This window comes from Myripristis murdjan, chromosome 22 (assembly GCF_902150065.1).
Source record: "Myripristis murdjan chromosome 22, fMyrMur1.1, whole genome shotgun sequence".
Lineage (NCBI taxonomy): Eukaryota > Metazoa > Chordata > Actinopteri > Holocentriformes > Holocentridae > Myripristis > Myripristis murdjan.
The window spans coordinates 17,949,969-17,968,638 of record NC_044001.1 but is presented as its reverse complement, the minus strand read 5'-3'; the positions used below and the strand labels follow the sequence as shown (position 1 = coordinate 17,968,638).

The following is an 18,670-nucleotide window of genomic DNA, read 5'->3' as shown; positions in this document are numbered from 1 at the left end:
CTCCGGTTCCAACAGACTCATGCAGGTTAAGTATTTTGACAATGTAAGTTAGAGCTGGAGAGTGTTTGCAACATCAGTGCTTCGGTTAATTCATTTTCACATTGAGGGGAAATTAAAGTGTGCAGCAGTGCTGTGTTTGAGAGGTAAGGAGGAGAAGAGAGAGAGAGAGAGAGAGAGAGAGAGAGAGAGAGAGAGAGAGAGAGAGAGAGAGAGACAGCTGGTGAGTTGTGAGTCTGGGCCTTTCCTGTCCCAGTGGGTCTGATTAAAGTGCCGGTGGAGTGGAAAGTAGGGTGGGCTACAGCCATGACTAGCCCTCACTGGGATCCATTTTCAGGGAACAGGGAACAGGAAAGCCCCTGCTATTAGCCACACACTCACAAACACACAAAGAGAAACCTATTTTTGGTAGTCGTATGATGTGTTTTATGAATTGGAATTTTTTTCACATAAATTGCAATTTGTCCACAAGAACATGTTGAGGTGATTTTTTCATGCAGGTCAAATTTTATTATTAAACTACAAATCAAAATCATGCACAGAAAATATGTACTTCACTAGTGCAATAAATCTATATTGTAAGTGTTATTGTGGGTTGTGTGCTATCAAGGGAGGGTTTCTGGAGGCCCAAACAGCTCTGAGCCAACAGGCTCATCGACATCGGCGAGCCCACCTCCGACAAGCCAGAGAGCAAAGAAGACATAAAGTCGTCTGCACAGTTAATGGTGAGGCGACATATTACTATCTTAGCGGCTACAGTTGTCACACAGTCAAACTTAATATGTTTTATTGATTAATTCCATCATCATTTGTCCAATTGGCTTAGCTGGAGGCCCAAACAAGGAAGGGAATCAAAGGTTCAAACTTGTGAAAAGGCCCACAGAGAGGGACATCTTCTGGGATGAGACCAGAGGAGAAAGTCTGGACCCAAGATGCCTCTTGCAACCAAGCCCACTACCGCCACTGGAGCAAGAGAGACGACATAACCTGTCAAACTCACAGCTCCTGTGCAACGCAGAAGATCTAACCTGGAGAGATCTAGCTCATGGTTGTCCCCAAAACAGAGAGGAAAAAATCTTGAACTTACTGGGCACAGAGGACAGACTGTGGACAAAACCCCACCTTGGAGGACTGACAGGAAGAGAGAGAGAGCAGAGGATGAGGGTAAAACACAGAGGCATAGCTGGATGTGACCTGAGCCTGTCAGAGGCAGGCAGAGAGTGAGGATAAGGGGTGCACACCAAGGGGCGAAAGGGATTTGGGAACCTGAGCTACAGTAAGAGCACAGGTTGCATTTAGTAATCTGGATTAGAAAAGATTTGAAACATAAGGTTAGGTAATGCAAATTAATTACTAAAGCTATTACAGAATTCTACTCACCAATGTAATTTCTCTGTTAAACATTAATAGTCTGAATGTTTTTGTTTAATTGGCAAGGGCATATTGGAAATTGAAAAGCACTTCTTAAATTATCATTTGTTATAAATGATAATAGCTGCCTTTGTAGAATTCTTGACCCTGTATGGTCTCTTTTTCATATAGTTAGTTGCCCGATGAAACAAGCACATAATATAAACAAATGAACCTATCCGTGAAGATGCCCATAAGATATTTTCTGATCAGAGTGTATGGTGCCCTCTAGAGGTGATTCTGATGCTTGAACGTGAGAGAATTTGTACTGTCACAAGGCAGTGAAAATATAGCACATTTTGAAGCAACACAATGACTCAATACTGATAGCAAACATCCAGAAATAAACTTCAGGTTTAGTTCAAACAATAGTGGTCCAAATCAGGCATATTTGAAGACTTTGATCTATTTTTGGGCATCCAGAGGCATAAAGAGGAGTACAAAAGGAACACTGAAGTGTCCAAAGATATCCCATTAGATACCCATTATTTGAAAAAATGTGTGACTCTTGAGGAACGATAAGTCTGCAAACAGGAAATTGCTAATTGCACCACTATACTCCAAGTGGTCTCCCTGAGGCTGACTCTTAGCAGGCTTGGAGAGATTGAGAGAAGAACTGGCCTGCTACCAAACACCTGAGGCCACAGCGGCCAACAAAAGCCTGGTCTTCAGGCACGGTGCATTAGATGAACACTGATGGGTTCAAAACACACAGCAGGGGGTTGTAGGGGAATTAAATAAGCAAAGATAATCTGTCAATGGTGGAGCAGAACTATTTCAATTCAATACCAGACTCAATGAGGCTGTGTTACAGAAATCAACACATTATAAAATGATCTTTATCCTGCTCTACCACTGGGTGTCATTATTGGGCTGAGGGAAACGATAAACCTAACTCCCACAGTTTAATGCATTACAGCTGCAACCTACGTTTCTGAATAATGTGGTAAACCTTCTGGGTATCATTACAACAGAATATTGTGCAATTTAGGCTATCTCTCTATCCTGTTGTGTCAACATACTTATGAAAATCATCACTGTAACTTTAAAGAGTTTGTTTTTTTACATTAAAAAAAAAGATTTTTATTCTGACTGTTAGTTTTCCTGTTAACTTTGGATATGCATGTATACATGATAATGAAATAAATGTTTTTAGAAAACACAATGGAATTAAATGTCCAAAAGTGCAGGCACAAGCCAATGGAACAGAGAAGCACATTAAAACGAGTCCATCTACTTAGCAAGCCATCCAATCAACAAAGCAAAGTCTGCCAGTGAGAGGCCAGTGACTGCAGACTTCAGGAGCCAGACTGACCACAGACTGGGACACTGAGATTTAGAGTAGCCCAACTCTTCAAAAAACTTTTCCAGTTCGCTAGCCACACACACTGAGTCTTAAAGCCAAATCAATGTGGAGGGGGAGAGCCGAGAGGTCTCGGTGTCTGCCATTCCGTACAGCTACATAAAAAGAAGGTGAAGGATGCCGTGTGAGCAATTGGTTCCAATTGACAGAGGATTGGTCATGGTCAGCCTTCTGAGTGGAAATCCACGTGAGAATGTAGCGTTTGGACCAGCAAGGGGGCACAAGAGGCCAACAGCAGACAATGGGGGCACTCAGAGGAGTCTGGCTGCAGTGGAACACAATCTCCTCTGATTTAACCCTTCATCAGCAAGTTGTTCACATAACTCAGGGATGCTTATGTAGTAAATATGTAGCAGTGCTCGTCTCTAAGACGGGACATCTAACAGCGGCACGTTGTTGTGGGAAACATCAAGAACCACATGAAACTTCTTTAATTAAGTCCCACTTCAAATAAATTGTATATGATAATCAACTATCAATTAGAAAAGGGGGCTCTTAAGTGACAATAGTGCTGCAAACAATAAAGATCAAAACCATTTCCTTATGCTTCTACATTCACAGAAAGTTAAAGCACCTATGCAACCTCAAGAGGTGACCCAACTATTATCGTCCTGGTAGCTTTTTCTCCAATTAGCCAGCTCTTGCTAGCTGAATAGGACAGGCTGCTTTAAAGGCTCTGAGGTCTGGAGGGTCAGTGCTCAATCTTAGCCTGGCTGGAGAGGATGTGTGTTTGAACCAGCCACTAGTTGACAGGGAGGGGATGGGGTCAAAAGGGGGGACCAAGGACTCCTGCCAGTTCTCAAGACGAGTGCTTTGTCCCCGAGACACTGGCCAGATCAGTCTGGCCTTTCACAGCCTGGGCACCCCTCTCTTGCAGGCCCACAACAGCTGATGACAAGGCCCCAGCTGCTAATTATCCGGCTGATGGAGAGCCACTGAAGTGGGACTGTCAGAGCAAAGGGTGGCCCTTCTGTCTAAAGAGAGTGAGGGGGGGCAAGAGGGTAATTTTGTGGGAGGGTAAGGTTGGGGGATAAGAGAAGTTGAACTACAGGGGCGGGACCTTCAACAGTGGACTTTAAACAAACTATTGAAGTTACATATATTTAACAAATCATCATTTATTTTACAATTTTACAAGTCCAAATCGACAGTAACTTGCAGAAACAGATATATACTGAGTGAGGACAAAGTGATTTCTGTCTTTTACATGTGACCTATAGATGCACAATCTATTACAAGCCATTTTGACTCGTATCTCAGTTTTTGATCAATCATGAGTTCTCCAGTGACAATGGAATAATAAAAAATGCAATCCATGTTTTCACATAACCAGTCTGGACCATGATAGATCCTTTAAGTCCACATCTGTTGCCATGTAGAGCACAGAGCGCCTCTCCACCAAGCCGCTCTTAACATATCTATGCTACAGCATCATGTGTCCAGAGGACACTGGAGCAGCACCTGTTGCATTCCAGATGAAGTACTCTTTGGACTGAAGTTCTCGAGCTGTGGATAGGACAGAGACGACGGCTTAAGCTTTAACAAATGTCACTTTAGAATACAGTACATAAACATTTTGATTCAAATAAATACACGTACATGTTGTGATCCGTGGTTTGGCGGAGGAATACACCTGCACTGAATGCTGGTCCACACAGCACCCAGACAGCGTGATGTCAGGCACTTTGAAATACAACTACAAAGTAAGGATAACAGTGCAATTAGATTGGACATGCTGTGTAACATGAGCTAGAAGAGGTGTGCTATCAATTATTGACAACCTAATGGCATTTCATGCCCCCTCCATTAGTTGTAAAGATTGATTGTTGGAAGGTATCTACTGGAACATCAGCAACAACACTAACATCCATATTTCCATTCTATCTGGAGATTGGTTTATTCATTTCTACATGCACAATGCTATAGCTGTATATTAAAATGGAAAGTATCCTTAGAAACCTTAAAATTTAGGTAGATCAGACAGATCAAAATTCAGGTGGATCAAAAATATCAAGGATGTAGATTGAGTTCAGAGCTTAGAGGAAGTCTGACATAATTCTTTTGAGCCATGTTTTGATTTGTATAAGGGCTATACCACAACTCAAATGAACTTACTTTAATGTAAGCTGTAAGGTCTGTGCAGAGTGGGTCTGTGGGTCCTGGGATCGACCCTGAAAAGCTGATTTTACCGTCCATCGTGACCTCACGGGATTTGGGAAACTTTTGGCCTAAACAGCAGAGGAGAGGAAATGCAGTCATTAGTTTCTAATTCAAACATATAACTGTAGTCAAACTGTGGAGCACAAGTCCTTACCGAGAACCCAGACCAGCAGGTTCTTCTCCTTGGAGACCTCCAGCTGCCCAGAGCTCACCTTCACATCCACACCACCCATCTGATCCCTGCACAGACACACAAAACCCACAAGCAGATGTTATAACTCAACAGCAATGACACAAATATCACACACTGCCAATCACACTGCGCAGTAAGGGCACTGTGTAATGCCTTGTGTTTAAAGTGAAATGCATATTTACGCTAGAGATTCAGAACACGCACAATATAGCTATTCAGACTGTTAAATAGTATCAGCCTATTTTCTACAGATACTTGTACTAAACACTTTAGGGCACTCTCAAGGGTTTAACCACTTTAACCGCCTTTCTGTGGAGTGAGATCTCAGCACACAGGCAAGTAACAACAACAGGGGAAAACTATCACTCTCATTTTAAAAATTAGCATTTAATCTTTTCTCCTTTGCACAAAACCCCATGGTGAAAGGAAAAAAAAGTGGGCGTTATGTGAGGATTCAAATGTGAAATCATTACTGATGATGGCAATGTTAAAATTGCTTTTTTGGAGCTTTTTTTTAAAATTAGGAAACCTATTTGGCACTGAGGAATTGATGATGAAGTTAGTCTAGCTTTGAGATTAGATTATGAGGTTATTACTTGGCTGTTAGGGGATCTTATTTACTCAACATGGAAAACTGAGAGGGGTTACTTGGTGCATAGTCATCAGCCAAGCTCACGTCTTGCAAAGATAACTGCACATGCAAGAAAATGTTCAAAACAGCCTTTCATTTCAAGAAGTTGATTAGCTGGCTTGACTAGGAAATGTGTGCATTACTTATTTGTAAATTAAAAATATTTTTTAATCTACTTCTAAAATGAACTTTTCTTGATCATGCTACAAACATATCTGTGAATCTATCATTCTGGGGTGCTGTGCTGAAATACTGTTCTTCCTATTATAAACCATCTAAGTCTGAACTGCTAACAGGGCTCTAACCACAGAGATCTTGGTTTCTGATTGACTGTCAGGAGCACAATCTATTTCCCAAACCCATCAAACCCATTTCATCTACAGGAAACAAACATTTAATGAAGTAGGCTATGTCTTCTGCATTGGTTACCTATTATAGAAGGGCAGGTGTGCTTCACAGTATTCAAAACTATTCCTGACACTCTCATGAAGTTTGAGGGTGACTGAAACCCGCAGCTGGTTCTCCTCTTCCTTCAGCTGATAGGAACCCAGGATGGGTGGTACAGGGACCTGATGGAAGACCAAACTTTTCAACCAGAATCGATCAACAGATTTACACCAATGCGTGGGATTAAAAGATGTCTGGTTACTGTGTTAATTTTTATACTTGGGATGTATAGCTGCATAGTCTGAATGGCTCCAGGGGGGGAGAAAAAGGGAACTTGTACGGCCCAGAGAAAGCTGAGCCATCACAGTCATCCACACTGCTGGCGGTCAAAATACTGGAATCCAATGAGGTGACACAGGGGTGGACCAGGATGTCCTGCAGTGGTGAACCGTTTGGTGGCAGTGTGAGAGACACCATCACGTTTGGGAGCACGCCCTCCACTTCACACTGTTGACAAAGAGAATACATACTATGTAGACTGAAGGAAGGTACAGGGGGTAAACAATTTTAGGGCCTTTACTTTGCACTGTGTACTTACTTTGCATGTCACAGTGCCATAGACATCCCAGAGGTCCTGTCTGCTCTGGTTACCATACTGCATGGAGCGCACCATTTCCGTCAGAGCAACGTTCACCACAGCCCGACCGCGGTGCAGCCCTGTCTTCCAGGCCGGCTGTTTCTGGGTCCCAGCAGGAGTGGACACCAGGGATGCGGCAGGCGCCCCCAGCTGTGGGACATCCAGGGGTGTGCCAAGCGGACAAACCTGCAGAAGGACCGACGGCAGCATTGCCAGGCGAGACGCCAGCCCCTCGCTATCAGGCTTACTCCCAGAACCAAGAAGAAAAGTCTGTAGGCCTGCCAGGAGTGTGAGGCCCTGGGAGACCGACAGCAGGCTGGCAAGAGGTGGCCGTGGCTCAGCAGGGCCCTCCACCAAAGGCAGGCAAGCCAGGATGAGCGGTCCTTCCGAGATGGCCAGCACCGGCCAGAGGACTCCCTTGCCCTCTACATGCAGCTCCAGGGCTGGTGATCGCTGATGGTGCAGGCAGTCATCTCTGAGCACTACATATGGTTTGTCTGCGTCTGCCAGCCCCAGCTCAGTGAGTAGGAGCTGGAGCACAGTGCTCTCCTCTGGGACTGGCACATATAAGGAACCTGCCAGGCACTTTGCACGGTGCTCAACGGTGGGGAACCTCCTGTGGGAGGAGACACATCACAGTCACCACAAACCACAACCAGCCAAAAGCAGTGTGAGACAGCCACCTCATGTTATACATTACAACTCCATTCAACCGCGCTAATTCAAAAAGGGAGGGGTAGTTTAGGAGAGTTATAGAAGTAAACTACAAACCTTGAAAAGCGTATTGACACATTTTCTCCCTTCTCGTGAGAAATTATCCACAAAGCACGCACACTCATTTGGTCAGCAACACTTTCCAACACCACTCCTCAAATGACGCAAAATATTTCTGACTAGCACAATATTAAAGTTTTCATTTTACCAGATATTCACTACACAAATACAGTTAAATATGTTCGTTTTCAGCTATCGTAGCTACTTCCTACTAAGCTTCATGTGACAGCCCAAACCTATCAGCTGACACATGCGCATGCGTATTCCCAGCCTGCTATTCCCACCCTTTTCTCCCATACAGGAAGCTGGACTGCTAACTAGCAAGCTGTCAACAAAGGGCAAAACTGAAAGAAATCGGCAAAGGCATTTGCAAGTCGGCAGTATTGCCGGTTCGCACTTCCCCATCCTAAACTGTATCTCTGTGCGCCGCTCGCCGACGCCTCAACATGGCGACAACTGCAAAAATGTTCGAGGTAAGACGAGAGTTAGCGAGCTAGCCGGGAAGCTACGTGCCGTAATGTTAGCTTGGCAGTCTTTCTCTGTCTCTGCTGGGAGGAATCAGTTGTTTTTCAGAGAGCTGGCCAGTTTAGGAAGACGGGCAAATGCTCTGTTGCTCAGCTTCACTTTAAGATTGCAGCGCTGTTTACTGTCTTGACTGTCACTATCATACGTTGACGCCAAATGGCACAAAGATTATTTTTATCCAGGGTGTGGGGTGCCAGACAGATGGTGAAATAGCACAAAAAAATTAGCTAACGTCAGGCTGGTTGTTTTGCGTTGGCTGTATGAGATAACATTAATCATCGGTGCACTATAATAGACAGTGTTTATTTGTTTTTCTGCAGGAGCCTTTTGATGCAGACGAGTACATTGAAAGGCTGGCATGGAGGACTCCAGGAGGAGGATCCAAAGGAGGAGCTGAGGCATTTGACCCCAAAAGGTAGGCGAGTGTCGTTCACATTTACAGCTGTCTGATCATTAAGGTAGGGTTAGGGTCATTAAAGAGGTAAAGTGAGTCAGTGAATCATTTCCTGGGTTCAGTTTTCAACCTTGACTTCGCTGACAACCTGTAATAATGCATTCATGTGGCGTTGCTGTGCTTTCACAATGTCTCCTTTTCAATTCTCTTTTAAATCATTAGTTAATGCTACTTTATCCATTTTAATTAAAAGAGCATCCAAAATTACTGTGTGTAAAATGTTATTGTCACTCTGTTGCATCTACATAGATTTGATTTGTTGCAGAAAAGTCACTGTAAGTAATAATTAAATTTAAAGAGTATAGCACAGCAAATACGTGATGCAGCTTTTCCATGCAAGCTCTCTGTGAGGCAGATACTGTGCAGGTTCCTGGATTTCCTGGACCATATCACAGTGTAATTCACATTTTGCACTTGAATTTTTCACCAACACTTTGAGGAAATGTTGAAACTAAGACATTTTGTACTATTAGCCAAGCAGTGCTAACAAACCAGAAGACTGCCATCAGGGCTGGGCGATATGGAGAAAAGCAAACATGACATCTTTGACCGAACACCTCCATATCGACATTGTAATGACATTGTGATGGATGACTCATGTTTTCATGAAATGCTTAGCATTGCGGACATGATGATTAAACAGGTAGAGGCAAATAATAGAACAGCTGCAACAGTCTAATAAGCTCAGAAAAACATTATACCATATACGATATTCACATTCCCAGAGCATATTTAGTCTCGTTTCATAAAAGTCATATATTGCCCAGCCCTAATTTCTATAGTTATGCATAAATATATTCCACTCTTGCTCCCAGTTCCCAAGATTAAATTTATTTCAGTCTCACTGGAACTGTTGGGTGTACTTCATGTAAAGTGTTGGTAGGATCAAAGAGCAAAGATGGCCATTTATGCATTCTAGTTGTGTAGTTGGTATTTAAACCAAATTATTTCAAAATGTTCAGATAAGTGTTTGAGATGGGTTTTCTTTTCTTTTTTTTTTCTTTTTTTGTAGTAATTCTGATTAATTTATTTACAATACAGTTACTTACAACTTGTCACACAGTCGTGAGTGACATTAAAGTAGACCTCCCAAATGTCCTAAAATTGATCTCAGACTTATCCAGGCACACAGAGTGTTCTTGATGCCCATGTGGGGCAGAAACAGGAAAAAAAAAATGTTTATTTACGTGGCATTTCCTTCGCCTGGTCTTATGTTTACACTTGGGGACCCACTTATTTCTTGTAAGCACAAATGCCATACAGCCTTCTTTGAAAAGGAAAAAAAAAAACCTTAACTATATGGTAGATCCACCCTGCCTTATCTACTTCCTCCACAAAACTGTTGCGACCACCTCCTTGGAAGCTCTTTCTAAACCTCAAGAGTCAGAGACAACGTATCTTTGGAGGCCACCATACTGTGAGTCACCAGCCAGCGAGCGAGTGTGTATGGGGAAGGGATGGGAGATGTCTTTAAGCTGTAGCCAGTGCTGAGGGAATTAGTCAAGAGATTATATACTCATCATTTTGGGATGTTTCCTACTCTGTGAAATGTGGTGCTGACTTAGAACATTTGCTCTGCCGCCGTGATGGCACTTAAAATGCAGCTGACGAAGCTCCTAGTTTTCAGAGCTTCTTAAGTCTGGGGACCCAGGAATTAAGCACCCAGCACTATTCTGTAACTATTAACTATAAGTGTTAGGTCAGTGGGACAGATTTAACCTCGCCTTTTCCAATTACTTCTCCAGACTAAGAATTTGTGTGTGTGTGTGTTTGTGTAAGTGTGTGTGTGTTTTAGTTGTCGTTTGGTGTGATTCCTGTTGTTTAGACCAATGTGAACTTCTGGATCTACAAGCCTTTTTCTCCACTCTGTTAGGCTGCTGGAGGAGTTTGAGAACCACATTGAGGAGCTGAAGCAACTGGATGAGAAGATCCAACGCCGAGTGGAGAAGCTTGAGCATCAGTGTCAGCGTGAGGCCAAGGAATTTGCACACAAAGTACAAGACTTGCAGAGGAGCAATCAGGTGAGCTGTGCACTCAGTGGCACCCACTTGAACGTCTCTGAGATTTCACAGATTTTTCTTTTATGTCAGCCAGTCATGCCACAGAACGTCTCTGAGTTACTTAACACCCTGTTTTATATCATTTCAGGTAGCCTTTCAGCATTTCCAAGAGCTTGACGTGCACATCAGCTATGTGGCCACCAAGGTGTGTCACCTTGGTGACCAGCTGGAAGGGGTGAACACACCTCGACAGAGGGCAGTGGAAGCTCAGCGTCTCATGACCTACTTCAATGAATTCTTGGACGGAGAGCTTCGTAGTGATGTCTTCAACAACCCCGACAAGGTCAGTGTGCTGTATGCGTTCATTCACCTCAGTGGCGGTGTGCGTGGCCATCGACAAGGGCCCCTGCTGTGATATTGCTGGAGGTGTGTGTGAACAGGATTAAGAAATAAAGCATCCATATTAATTTGTCAAGTTTATCCCTTTAGTTGGATCCCTCAGCTAATTTGGATTAATAAACTGTCATTTGCTTTCTGACAATAGCTGGCTGATTGACTAGCATGGATGTCAACATGCTCGTGTAAAGCCTAATTGCATTTACTGCAGGTTGTCTGTGAGGCAGAATATGTTGCCACTGTTGGTCCTCAGCTTTGGGTCGCATTACAGCGGGAAGGGGCTTGTGGCATGATAGTACAAGTAAGGGAGGAGATAACATGCATACTGGGAGATAAAATGCATACTTTTACTCAGTTCCTGCCTACACACAAGCTATGTTGTTATTAGACAAGTGACTTTTGACCCTAGAAAGTTTGATTTTGCAGTGTTGAAAGTGGCAGTAGATTGGGATGCTCCAGATAAATTCCTGTTAGTAGGAACATCATTAGCGGAAGCAGAGCAGGGAGTATGGGGGGTCAATCCCACAGACGAGAGCTGGAGATGGGGCTAGGTTTCTAGAGAGGCATGCGGAAAAATCTGGCTAGATTCCTTTTCCTGAGCATACCTCCAGACGAGGGGGAAAGAGGAAAGCTGCAAGTGAATAGCTGAAGGGGGATGGCTTTGCTAATCCTTCTGAAAGGGAGGGCTGGGCCGCCAGCGTGGAGACAAGTGCTGCTAAACCCTGACTGCAGGGAGACGGCTACATTACTTACATGGGATTTAGCTAATCTTAGCTGGGGGACAGATACTTAGAAAACCTTCGCCGAGCAGAAAGGCTGGATCCTCCTCACGGGAGCAGAGTAATGATGTTAGCTGAGGCAGGCATCTGCGGGAACAGAGGAGTTGCGGACGGCGGGCCTTTCGTAGGTCTGGGGCTTTTTCAGCCGGCGTGTATGTCAGGGGGAGGGGGGTGGGGGGTTCTCGACAGGGCCCCTTTTTTAGACAGATATCCCTGGCCGGACAGATTATTGAAGGCGATTTAGACTCCTGTGGGATTACAGCCCATTCAGAAAAGGCATGCCAATAAAGAGTTGGATGTGCTGCTAAGTCAGGACTGCTGCTGTTGCTGTTGCCGATGCCCAGGTGAGCGCAGCCTGCTTGTTATCAGCTCTCTGTCCAACATGGGGAGGTGGAGGAGGGCTGCTCTAAGATGATGATCCCCCAAGTGGAGCCACTGCCAGCGGCCTGCCTGCTTTCTGTTTGGATGTCCACCTCTCATGGTCCTCTCTTGCTCCCCCCCACCACTCCCACCCCCCCTCTCTCTCCCTCTCAGATTAAGGAGGCTGCTGATATCATTCAGAAGCTGCATCTCATCGCCCAGGAGCTGCCGTTCGACAGGTGAGTCAGGCATCCTGGAGGCAGCTATAAACAACAGCACTGTCAAACAATAGCAAGATGGCATTTTATTAGTTTTGCCTGATCCTCATGGTATAAGCCTATATCTGAATGCATCAGGGATGCTTTCAGATATATGTTTTGTTAATATGAGTCTCTGGAGATAATGTGTGCATTTAACTTAGCAGGATGTTAATTGTAACTGTCTCCCTGATTGTGTTCTCCTCTGATAGATTTGCAGATGTCAAGGCAAAGATTGCAAGTGAGTTCACATTGAAACTTATTTTCCTCCACCATAGTTTGTACTGAGTAGTCCAGATTACAAGTGCAGGAGAAGTTAGCTGCAAATGATAGAATTGTTTTGTGTGTTTGTTTCCTGCCCAGGTAAGTACCATGACCTAGAGCGACAGTTAATCCAGGAGTTCACTGCCGCCCAGCGCAGGGGTGAGATTGGACGCATGCGAGAGGTCGCCGCAGTTCTGTTACATTTCAAGGTGACCCAGACACATCAAACTGTCATGTCTGCATTCAGTCTTTTTTTTTGTTTGTTTGTTTGTTTTTTGTCTTGTGTATGATGTATGACATTGCCACTTAGGTTTTACATTCAAGTTCTGACATTCAACTTTCATTGTTCATGAATTTGTCATCTGTGTTTAGATACTGGATTGTATTTTCACTTTCACATTGTAATGTTGGCAGAAATGTAATGCTTGTCTCTTTCTGTAAAAGGGCTATGCACACTGTGTGGATGTCTACATCAAACAGTGTCAGGAAGTGAGTGTAGTGTTCCACTTAATCATACATAATACTCCACCTTTCTCTCTGGACCAGTGGTATACACAGACTCTGGGTTAACCCTTGGTTGCTCTCCCCAGGGGGCCTATGTGAGGAACGATGTGTTTGAGGACACTGCAGTCCTCTGCCAGAGGGTCAACAAGCAGGTGGGAGAGGTCTTCAGCAGCCCAGAGGCTGTTATGGCCAAACTCATCCAGAACATCTTTGAGAACAAATTACAGGTATTTGTACTACTTCCTTATTGTTCAGTCTCGACTGACTGGCCACATCGGTTACATTAAACTGAATGCCTTTGTTTCTCCAGGCCCATGTTAGAGAGAAACTGGATGAGACCCGACACTCTGATGTGGAACAATACCTCAAGAACCTCTATGACCTTTACACCAAGTAATTAAGCTTGCTCTCTTCTTTTTGCTTTACTTCTTATACACACAATAGTTTTTACTCTCACACTTAACACTGTTTATGTCTTTTCCAGGACCACGGCGTTGGCTGCCAAGCTGTCAGAGTTCAACTTGGGCTCAGATAAGCACACCTTCCTGTCCAAGCTGATCAAGAACATTTTCTCCTCCTACTTGGAAAGTTACATTGACATGGAGAGGGAATACCTTCACACTCGTAGCGCTGTAATCCTGCAGCGCTACTATGACTCCAAGAACCACCAGAAACGCCCGATTGGCACTGGCAGGTCAGATTTTGGTTCTTCTTTGGTACCCTTCCTTAACATCACGATAGGTTACCTTTAGGAGATTTGCAAGCTCTTTTTACTATATGATAAGAGCTTTAACGTTAATAATTTATCCAACCTTTGTCTTTGTCCTCCTGCAGTATCCAGGAGCTGAAGGAGCGAATTAGGCAGCGCACCAACCTGCCCCTGGGCCCCAGCATCGACACCCACGGGGAGACTTTCCTCTCCCAAGAGGTGGTGGTCAACCTGCTGCAGGAGACGCGCCATGCCTTCGAGAGATGTCACAGGGTGAGGCAACTCCACCACCTATAGATGGGCGGGGCACACAGTTATGGCAACTTAAAATAGAAATGGCAATTTTGTCATTTCTCACGAGTGAAAAATCCTACAGAGCTCACAGATTAAATTGCATCCCCTTCCTTTTATCTGTTTGTTGTCACCCAGCTCTCAGATCCTTCTGATCTGCCCAAGAACGCCTTCTCTATCTTCCTGCTGTTGGTTGAGCACCTTTGTGTGGATCACATCGACTATGCCCTAGAAATTGGCCTCTCAGGTGCATTAAATTCAACTCACTTATAGCCAGACCTTCTCATTTCTGCTTATTTATTTGACCTACTGTTAACTCACCTTTAAGTTTGTTGTACTGACTTGCATTCTCCGTCTGTCTTTGAACTACAGCTATCCCCTCAGCAGATGCTAAGAATGCCAACCTGTACTTCCTGGATGTGGTCCAACAGGCTAACACTATCTTCCACTTGTTTGACAAGCAGTTCAATGACCACCTCATGCCTCTCATAAGGTCAGTGAAGGCTTATTATTCAATTATTCCACAGCTACTTCTCCCATCGGACAATCCTTCTCAGATGAAATTCAGAACTGAATTTACTTATTCCGTCTGTAGCTCATCTCCAAAGTTGACAGAGTGCCTGCACAAGAAGAAAGAGGTAATTGAACAGATGGAAGTGAAACTGGACACAGGAATTGACAGGTCAGTAAGTTCCAAAGTGCCTACCAACTACACATACTTGCAGAACAACAAGTGGTCACTCAAAGAAACGACTGTCTTAAGTTTTGTATTTGTTCACCCCGCCCAGAACACTAAACTGCATGGTGGGGCAAATGAAGCACATCCTGGCCACGGAGCAGAAGAAGACTGACTTCAGGCCCGAGGATGAAAACAATGTCATGATCCAGTACACCACAGTAAGGCCATGCAAAACAAAACAAATAAGACAAATCAGGTCCTTCTGTCCTTTTTGTTGTTTCTAAGACTGACACAGACTGCTGCTCTGAGACTGTGGATTGAAGTGACCATTTGCTGACCTTGTGGTTATGACACACCGCTGAATCTCAAGTTTTCCAAATGTGACTCCCCCCTGTCTCCGTGTGTCTGGCAGGCGTGCTCCAAGGTGTGTGCCTACGTGAGTCGGCAGGTGGAGCGCGTGCGGAAGTCGATGGACGGGAAGAACGTGGACACAGTGCTGACAGAGCTGGGCGTTCGTTTCCATCGGCTCATCCACGAGCACCTACAGCAGTACAGCTACAGCTCTATGGGAGGCATGCTGGCCATCTGCGACGTGGCCGAGTATCGACGCTGCGCCAAGGACTTCAGGGTGAGCAGGGGGCATAGGTCCAGGACAGACTGGTCACAGGGCAGAGACATGGCTACACTTTACGTTGAATGTAGCAAGTGTAAAGAAAACCCGTGTTTGCGATCAGATACACTGTTCAGGAGGCTGCTGTGATCCTGCTGATTTCACCTATCACCACATCCACCTCATTGTGAATAGGAGATGTAGATCAAGTGGATGAGGTAGAATCAAGAATGATTTTTAATCTGTGAGGCAGCAGAGACATGGATTGTAAATCTCACAACTATAAAGGTTTAATGTTTTGTGTGTTACAGTAAATTTAAAAGTGCAATTTACAATGTAGAGCTTTCATTGTAAGAGGCATGCTAACAAGATGAGAGTAACTTGAAAGGTATGAGGTTTTTCATGTAATTCACTTGTGCCTTTGTATCCACCAGGTCCCTCTGGTGCTGCAGCTCTTCGACACTCTCCACGCCCTCTGTAACCTCCTGGTGGTTGCCCCTGACAACCTGAAGCAGGTCTGCTCAGGAGAGCAGCTGACCAGCCTGGACCGCAACCTTCTGCACGCCTTTGTCCAGCTCAGAGTGGACTACCGCTCCGCCAGATTGGGCCGGCACTTCAGTTAATGACTGAATCAATGACTCGCTGCCCTCCGTCCAATCACACCATTGCCCCATGCTTTGATGAGATGATGCACCTTGGAGACGCTCACCCCTGCTTCAGAGAATGCGTCTTTCATAGTAGACGGTCTGTCTGGCCCCAGACTGTCTGTCTGCACACATGGGATATGTGCATTTTACCTTTTGTTTTTCCAACCTGATGAAGCTCAAATATCTATCGATTCAGGTTTTTTTGTTTTGTTTTTAAATACTAGTTCATCACCAATTCACCTGGTTAAAATTTCTGACATCATCAGTAAATGGACAACATTCACCTGTGCTTTTGACTGTAACAAACAAAAAATGTGATGTTTTGTTTTTTGTTTTTTTTGTTTTTGATTGTGCCAAATACATAAATTCCATGGCTGCACTTGTGCACAGGAACAGACCGTGAAGCTGCTGTAAAGGGAAAGTTAGACTGTTAATTTAGGCATGCAGTCGTACAATGTTCTGGGAATGTCTACTCCATATGAGGAGGTACACCACTTAAGTTAGACATTGCGCCCAAGCACGAGATAGAGCTGTGTCTCGCCAAGAGGGACACATGACCACCTCTCTAACCCTTAACCTCTGACCACAGAGCAGAGGTCAAGAGGTCGTTACAGAGAAGTGTGAGCTGAGCTATAAGCAGGTCTGAGAACCACTCCTGAGATTTGGGTGGTCCCGCTTAGGCTCAGATGACTGATGTGATGGGTCAGTGAGTATCTGTCACTGTAATTGCACAGATCAACACCTGCTCATCCAGTGATGCTTGGGCTCTTATGGTCTCCATTGTCGACTGGATCAGCAGCATTTGTGGGTCAGGGCACGCCGAAAAGTTGGCCTCTGCTGATTAAGGAAACAAACTTAAAGGGATTTCTGCACACAGGTCTTAATGGAGATTCAAAATCAGTCTTCTCCGCTAAACAAGGAGAGTAGTCATATTCCTGATGCCTGAAGCTGTCTGCTGCTCAAAGCTGTTCCCACTGTACTGCTGTTTACCTTGTTCAGTGACTCATTAAAAAGATGTTGCATTTTATTATTGTCCCTTTTATCAGCATCCTTCACAAACGGGGAGCTGCGAATTGAAAGTTATGCTAGTTCTCTGGGCGGTGTCACTTTCAAAGTGAAATGAAACAGTCTTCCTTTCTGTGGAAGTCATCAAGTATTCATGGGAATTCTTGCCACCAGAGTAAAGTTCTTTCATAGACTTCAGGAAGTGAGCAGAGCCAGAGGGGATTAGATATCTATGAGTTGATGAATTGTGTGCAGTAGTCATGGACTGGGGAGAGCCAGGGAGATAGAGACGCCTGAGAGCTCAGTTCCAGCTCCGGCTGGCTAGTGTTGTGTAGAAGGTACACACAGTGCTGTGCAAATTCAAACAACATAATTAATTAGGCTAATATTAATATTATCAATGCCACATAAATTCAATTCTCTCAGCCCTAATCACAACTGGATAGCTTGTAAAAATTATTTTGTTAGGCCCTGATGCAAACAGTGGGTCTTTTCCAAACATTTGAAAACTATTTGTTTTTGTGGCGATTAATGTGTGCAGCGTAGGAAGGGGTTGGGGAGTGGGGCCCGGCCAGGGACGATAACTGGTGTGGAGACGAAGGCAGAGGCGCAGTCTGGCCCCAGGGACTCCCAGCCCAGGCAGATGGAAGAGGGGGAGGGATGTGTTTTTTTGGGGGGGTGTTTGAGCAGGTGGAGGGGATTAGTAATACTGTCAACACTGGAGAGCTGGATAAGACTGTCCTCTCTTACTCGCCAGTTTGAGCAGCTCTTGCATACACATTCAGACACATAAAGACACAAACACATCCAAACACATGGGTGTCTGGACAGAAGAGCGAAACTTGTCCGTGGTTGAACCGACCACCGTTGTACATGTTCCACCTTTTGCTTCTGCTTATTGAGGCTGTTCCTCCTGCAGGAGCTTTACTCATGTACTTCCTTCCATTTGCCGTATAGCACTTGATGAGTACCTGCAGTGTGCTCCTTGCCATCACTCAGACACAAGGAACTGTATGGCTTCTACAGACCTATCCACCACCATTAAGCCTGAATTAGTGCCCACATACTGAACCCCGTCAACACACCTATCAGCTCACGATGCCACAGCATTTCTCTGTCTCCAAGTGTTGTAAAATCCTTCCTAACCCCTAAACTTTAAGGTTGTGGTAAGAAATAAACCAGTGTGACGTACGGTTCTTTAACATGTCACCACGCTACTCCTGAGGTCAAGATGAACAATAACGATCCAAACATTTCCAGAAAGCTGGTCAGGTATTTTGAAGTGATTATGTGATTATCCGGTTTAATTAATACCCTCTGTTGCAGATGCAGATGTTGCGAGTGTACAGACACACCAAAGCATCCATCCTCAACTTCACATTGAAATTTTGTCTGATTCTGCACATGACCACATATCGGCTCATTCCACTTGGAGCATTCCTTATTTTACTCCCCTTATTTTGTCCCTTTTTTCCACCCATTTGTCTGTCATAGCTTCCTGTTTGTCCACTCTTGTCTACACACCCTGCTAGTCCTCCAACATCCCACAAATCCCTGCTTTCGGCACATCACTCCCCTGACTAGGCCGGCCCTCCCTCTGCCTCCTGGAGCACTGACAATAAAGCATTACAGCAGTCA

At 44.6% G+C, this 18,670-nt stretch overlaps 2 protein-coding genes across 2 annotated transcripts; one reads left to right on the top strand and one right to left on the bottom strand.

The window, feature by feature from the left end:
• Nucleotides 1-3,868: 3,868 nt before the first annotated feature.
• ap5m1 (adaptor related protein complex 5 subunit mu 1) lies at nt 3,869-7,814 on the bottom strand. The gene is made up of 8 exons (XM_030044461.1): nt 7,550-7,814; nt 6,740-7,394; nt 6,421-6,648; nt 6,184-6,323; nt 5,085-5,170; nt 4,886-4,998; nt 4,370-4,466; nt 3,869-4,276 (listed from the first exon to the last, which is right to left on the bottom strand). Exons 1-8 carry the CDS (start codon nt 7,615-7,617, stop codon nt 4,194-4,196), a joined length of 1,470 nt encoding a protein of 489 aa, XP_029900321.1. The 5' UTR covers nt 7,618-7,814; the 3' UTR covers nt 3,869-4,193.
• Nucleotides 7,815-7,998: 184 nt separating this feature from the next.
• On the top strand, nt 7,999-17,054 carry exoc5 (exocyst complex component 5). The gene is made up of 18 exons (XM_030044460.1): nt 7,999-8,025; nt 8,398-8,492; nt 10,405-10,552; nt 10,680-10,874; nt 12,241-12,305; nt 12,536-12,564; nt 12,687-12,796; nt 13,032-13,076; nt 13,178-13,318; nt 13,402-13,484; nt 13,576-13,785; nt 13,926-14,073; nt 14,230-14,338; nt 14,464-14,584; nt 14,687-14,773; nt 14,880-14,988; nt 15,183-15,398; nt 15,815-17,054. The coding sequence occupies exons 1-18, from the start codon at nt 7,999-8,001 to the stop codon at nt 16,001-16,003; spliced, it is 2,127 nt and encodes a 708-aa protein (XP_029900320.1). The 3' UTR covers nt 16,004-17,054.
• Nucleotides 17,055-18,670: the final 1,616 nt, after the last annotated feature.